This window comes from Phragmites australis, chromosome 16 (genome assembly GCF_958298935.1).
Source record: "Phragmites australis chromosome 16, lpPhrAust1.1, whole genome shotgun sequence".
Lineage (NCBI taxonomy): Eukaryota > Viridiplantae > Streptophyta > Magnoliopsida > Poales > Poaceae > Phragmites > Phragmites australis.
In genome coordinates this window covers 24,730,315-24,735,944 of record NC_084936.1, presented here as the reverse complement: position 1 = coordinate 24,735,944, position 5,630 = coordinate 24,730,315, and the positions used below count along the sequence as shown (strand labels likewise).

The window sequence follows — 5,630 nt, the reverse complement described above, 5'->3', positions numbered from 1 at the left end:
ATTTTCGAAAAATCTAAAAAAAACGTCCAAGTGGAACCAGACCGGACTTCCCAGTTTTTGTATAGAATATTTTCCGCTCGTGCGCGACCATGACCGGATCGTCGTCATGCGACAGGTTCGGAGGTTGCTCGTTTCGTCCCGTTCTTTCGTGCTCAATCTCTCGGCTACTTGATCAGTTCAATTGTTTGACTCGCACCTGGGTACGTACGGTTCCATCTCTTGGAGCAGCACGAGTGCGACCTTTTCTTGAAGGCAGGAAGGTCCATGCATGGAATCACTCCGTGTTGTTTCGCTCTTTCACCCCTGCTGCTGCAGTATAAGTATAGCGTGCATGTGCGTCGATCGAACCACGAGGTGCAACAGCCAGAGGCAAACAAACGAGCCTTCTGTAAAGCGAGAGCATCTCTTCTCTTCCGAGCCTTTGTTTAGAAGCACTCGAGGCTGTTGGTTGGTAGATTGTTAATTGGTGATTGAGGTTGTGTCCATGGCGCCCGTGCACGTTCCGGAGCTCGGCACCAACGGGTCCGGCCTGGCCCTGAAGCCGGCGGTGCAGCAGGCGCTCAGCAGCGGGACGTCCTCGGTGTCCACGCCCAAGTCGCCGCCGCCCGCGTACGGGAACATAGTCACCGTGCTGAGCATCGACGGCGGCGGCGTGCGGGGGATCATCCCCGGCACCATACTCGGCTTCCTCGAAGAAAAGCTGCAGGTGAGAACCCGTCCGGCTTGCATGTTCCATGCATGCATGCGTGTGAGGTGCGACATGATTCTAAGGTCATGTTCTAACGGGTTGTTCTTGTGTCTGCAGGCGCTTGATGGACCGGACGCAAGAATCGCGGACTACTTCGACGTGATCGCCGGGACGAGCACCGGGGGGCTGGTCACCGCCATGCTCACGGCGCCCAACGAGGAGGGCCGCCCGCTCTTCGCCGCCAAGGACATCAACAACTTCTACCTCGAGCACTGCCCCAAGATCTTCCGCGCCGTCAAAGGCGGGCCTCTGGGCTTGCTGAAGAGCATGTCGGGGCCGAAGTACGATGGCAAATACCTCCACTCCATCGTGCAAAAGCTCCTGGGCAAGACGCGGGTCAGCCAAGCGCTCAAGAACATCGTCATCCCAACCTTCGACATCAAGCTCCTCCAGCCCATCGTCTTCTCCAGATACGACGTACGTGCATGGACAAACACATATATTGATACGCGCGCTTACACGCCGTTAACGCTCGCCGATTGCATGCTCGCCTTCGCCGTACTTACGTGAGTGCGAATTTTTTCTGCGCAGGCCACGAGCGATCCCTCCAAGGACGCGCTGCTGTCGGACGTGTGCATCAGCACGTCCGCCGCGCCGACGTACCTCCCAGGGCACCAGTTCGAGACCACGGACAAGGACGGCAAGCCCCGTCCCTTCAACCTCATCGACGGTGGCGTTGCCGCAAACAATCCGGTGAGTGATGACCATGCGCATACGTGCTAACGACAACAAAAGAACACGTAGCTACACACAAAACTATATATAATTCAAGGCAAATGGGCTGTCAGTGTGCAGTATATTGAACGGCGTAGTACCACAACTGAATCAGCAACCTTTGAATAATCTAGACTGAATTCAGTTTACTTGTAGAACAAATACACTACGAAAACAATATTAACTTCTGTTCTATGAATTGTGATCGATGCTAATGGACTGAGCTCTTTGTTTGACAAATTTTACAGACGCTGCTGGCGATGACGCACATGAGCAAGCAGATTCTCCTGGGCAACAAGGACTTCTTCCCGATCAAGCCGGCCGACTACGGCAAGTTCATGGTCCTATCGCTGGGCACCGGCACCGCCAAGATCGAGGAGAAGTTCGACGCCGTGCAATCCGGTAAGTGGGGCATCCTGGGGTGGCTCTACAACAAGGGCTCCACGCCGCTGATCGACAGCTTCAGCCAGGCCAGCGCCGACCTCGTCGACATACACACCTCCGTGCTCTTCCAGGCGCTGCACTGCGACAAGGGGTACCTACGGATCCAGGACGACGAGCTCAAGGGCGACACGGCGTCCGTCGACGTGTCCACCAAGGAAAACTTGAACCGGCTCGTCGACGTCGGCAAGAGGCTGCTGAAGAAGCCGGTGTGCAAGGTGAACGTCGAGACCGGCAAGAACGAGCCTGACTTGCAAAGGGGCACCAATGAGGAGGAGTTGGTCCGTTTCGCCCAGATGCTGTCGGAGGAGCGCCGGGCCAGGCTCCAGAAGAAAGGCAACACCAAACAGTAAACATCGATGGGCCGGCCGGATGCTTGTGTCAAATATTTATGTGTAGTAAATATGCTAGCATAAGCAAAGCTTGTAACTCATTCGTTAGTTCATGTTCTTTGTATCCACGTTAATATACATAAAATAAAAGCTGGCGATACCGTGATATACTGATATATTATCTGGTATAACCAGTACTTCAAAGTATATACAGATATTAGCTAGGAGTTCTACGGTGTTTGCGAGCAATGTGAACCATCCGCTAGCATCCAATGATCCACGATTAAAGTAAAAATAGGGAGGAAAGCTAAGTTATGCAGGTAATTTTACAACCTAACAAACTGAGAGAGAAATGAGCAGAACTTCCATTCGCTTGCAACTATGACGCTGAAGAATATTCAACGGCCAGACGGAACCATGCGGGCGAACAACATGGCTTCTTAGTCCTTTGCAAAAATCAATGAATTTAAGAACAATCGTCATCCAGTTCAAAAAATCGTGTGGAACAACGCATCCATGGCGGAATTATGGGTCGTTGTGAGAATATTAGTCAGAACCCCCACGTCCCACGGGACCCAACGACTATTGAGACGAGTTTCTATTGGTCTTCTCGCCTCAGCAAACATCGAACTAGATGCTCAAGAAGCATGACTTCTTCAGCCATGCATCTTCTAGTTCATTGTTTCATACCACCGAAACCGAACCGTTTGCTCTTGTACCATTTTTTTTTTCTGATTTCAGTTTTAGCACTCAATTTCGCTCCATGCTTCCCCTCTCAAGCACTCTGTCAAAACTGCCTCTCGTGACCCGTTTTGACTCCTCGTTCAGATCTGAGTTGATCTTCAACCTCTCACTCCCCTTCGCTCTCCCCGCTGAGCTTCTCCCGCTGCGCTGCACGTCCCAGCCTCCCTCATGGTGCTCTGCCCTGCTCTGCTACATTGTGCTGCCCACCCATCGTAGCCATGAAGCAAAGCACAAAATCAGCCAGTAGTTGTTTACATAGGTTGGCGCCAGAGCTACCACTCGTCGACAACCCGTATTGTGGGATTCAGCTGCTGGAGGCCAAGTCATGCAACGTGGAAAACCCGGATCGGATTTACTACAAATGCAAGAACAACCAGAAGGTAAGCATTTTTCTTTGATTTTGGTAAATTTGGTCCTCTAGATATTGTCTTGAATTGTTGTTTCTTGTTCCGATTTAGGTGATTGGTAGATGTAAATTATTCTGATGGAAGGAGGATTATGAATAGTACATCAGCGAGTTGCATCGGTTTAGAGGGATTGTAGCAACACAAGAGAAAGGATGGTTTATTTGCTAGGACGAAATTGGCTATCTAGAACAAGCAAAACCTAAAGCAAAGGGAAAACTGAAGGAAAGCATCAACAAGAATGGCAGTGCAATTGAAAGGATTGTTGTTGCACTAGAGAAGTTAGTTGTGCTGGTAGCCATATTGGTGTGCAATATGGTCATGAATGCCAGGAGCTAATGTGAATGTAAATTGATGCATGTTTGTACCATATGGCTATGATTAATGGAAATGCATATTTGTGTTTCAAACTTCTTAGAATTGCTAGCATTTGTATGCAATGGACAACATACTTGATGGAAAGTTAATACTTAGCACACAAAACACAATTCTCTTTGTCATGTACAAAATGGGGAAATGTTGGATTACCATTGTCATACTCATCAGCCTCATCCACAAGTTGCTCATCCACAGACTGGTCATCGATCTACACCTCCAAAGGTTCTGTATCAAATAACTTTTGTATTGTCCCTCTTAATTAATGACAATTTGATCATCATCATCAGGTGCAAACTGCCCTGGTATCTCAACACTAGCCCAATACTCATCTGGTGGAGGAGGTGCTAGTGGGTAAGAAGATGGACATTCCTCCACTGCCTCCTTGGGTGTTTCTAATGCTGGTATCTCATCTACTGCCTCTGGTGCTTCTAAAACTGGTACAATATCTACTACATCCATGCCTTGTTTAATACAATCATCAGTGACCATTGTTACCATGATAGTCACATCATTAGCGCCATATTTTAGTTGTGTTAATTGCTCACCAGTTAAAATCCTCACCATTTGCTCACCTAGATTGCCACAATATGATGGTTTAATTTCTGATTTGAACCCCAACTGAAATTCGACTCTAACACTATATCTAAGTTACTCATTATAAGCATGTGTGGAATCATAGACCAATCCCAAGTTCTGCCCCTAACATACTATTTCATTCCATTGCAATACACAAAGAAGGACTCCACGGATAAAATGACACGTAATGATGTTCTTTTCTGAAACAGCAAGGTTAGCTCAGGTTAGGGGCTTACATGAGCTAATTGTAGTTAGGGATTCAATAATTGTAGTTAGGGCCTTACAAATGTAGAGAACCACTACCCTAGTCCCTAATCTAGATCTGCTCCAGAAAACAAAAAATTGCAAGAAAAGAGAAAGAGAATTAACATACCCATGTTGCTGCTGCAGTTTGGGATCCATCTTCCAATCGGGGGAGGGGGTGGCTACTACTAGCAGATCGAAAACACACGTATCGCTTGAGGAGAGAGCAAGGAAACAAGGCGATTGGGAACAAGGAAAGAAGGAGGGCTCATGACCTGTTCGGGAGTCAAAAGGGGACGCGAGGGGTGTTAGACGGAAGGCAACATAATGCTAGACGGGGCAATCACTACGTAAGAAACCAACAGAGAAGACACCATATTAGTGATGGCTACTCAATACATGTCACTAATATCATATTAGTGTTGGGTCCTATGAGGATCTATCACTAATGCGAACCCTAGGCTGGAACATGTATTTGATCCGTCACTAATGACACCTTATTAGTGACGGGTCTCAACTTGACCTGTCACTAATGATAGTAGTGACAGGTCCAGTTAGTACCCAACACTGATGTACCAGTTATTAGTGATGGTTGTTATAAAGACAACAGTCACTAATGTGAATCGTAAAAGAATTTCAGTTCTGGCTCAAAACGACTTGGGTCGTAGCCCATTGCCACTTTGGGCCCATGGTGTCCCATGGAGCGTACCTTATAAAAGGGGCACGGGTGGCGGTTAGGGATAGGGTTTCCCCTACACTCCTCTGCTCCGCGGGTGTCGCCGCCTCATCCGCATCGCCACCCTCGCTCGCTCCCTCCGCCTGCCCAGATACTACCTCCCTTCCTCCGCCGGACCGCCATCTCCCTCCACCACCAGAGCCCCTCGCCTGTGGGGTGCGTGCGCCCATCCTCCTCGCTTCTCTGTTCCCCTCCGTGTCTCCGCCGCAGTCCACCTCACTCCTGAGTGAGTGAGCCAGCTAGCCAGCGAAGGAGGAAGGGATCCGACAGGCTCAATCTCGGGCTCTGGCTGGCATGGGGAGAAGGATCAGCCC

The 5,630-nt window shown here is 49.1% G+C and overlaps 1 protein-coding gene across 1 annotated transcript; it reads left to right on the top strand.

Annotated features, from left to right (window-relative positions):
• Nucleotides 1–355: 355 nt before the first annotated feature.
• Nucleotides 356–2,432, top strand: LOC133895708 (patatin-like protein 2). The gene is made up of 4 exons (XM_062336198.1): nt 356–706; nt 806–1,165; nt 1,280–1,441; nt 1,711–2,432. Exons 1-4 carry the CDS (start codon nt 485–487, stop codon nt 2,254–2,256), a joined length of 1,290 nt encoding a protein of 429 aa, XP_062192182.1. The 5' UTR covers nt 356–484; the 3' UTR covers nt 2,257–2,432.
• The last annotated feature ends 3,198 nt before the right edge of the window (nt 2,433–5,630 follow it).

Bases quoted from the DNA above. Each gene is read 5' to 3' on its own strand.
- LOC133895708 (XM_062336198.1), top strand. From the start codon at position 485: ATGGCGCCCGTGCACGTTCCGGAGCTCGGCACCAACGGGTCCGGCCTG. The intron at 707-805 runs GTGAGAACCCGT...TTGTGTCTGCAG, and splicing joins TCCTCGAAGAAAAGCTGCAG to GCGCTTGATGGACCGGACGC. The intron at 1,442-1,710 runs GTGAGTGATGAC...CAAATTTTACAG, and splicing joins GCGTTGCCGCAAACAATCCG to ACGCTGCTGGCGATGACGCA.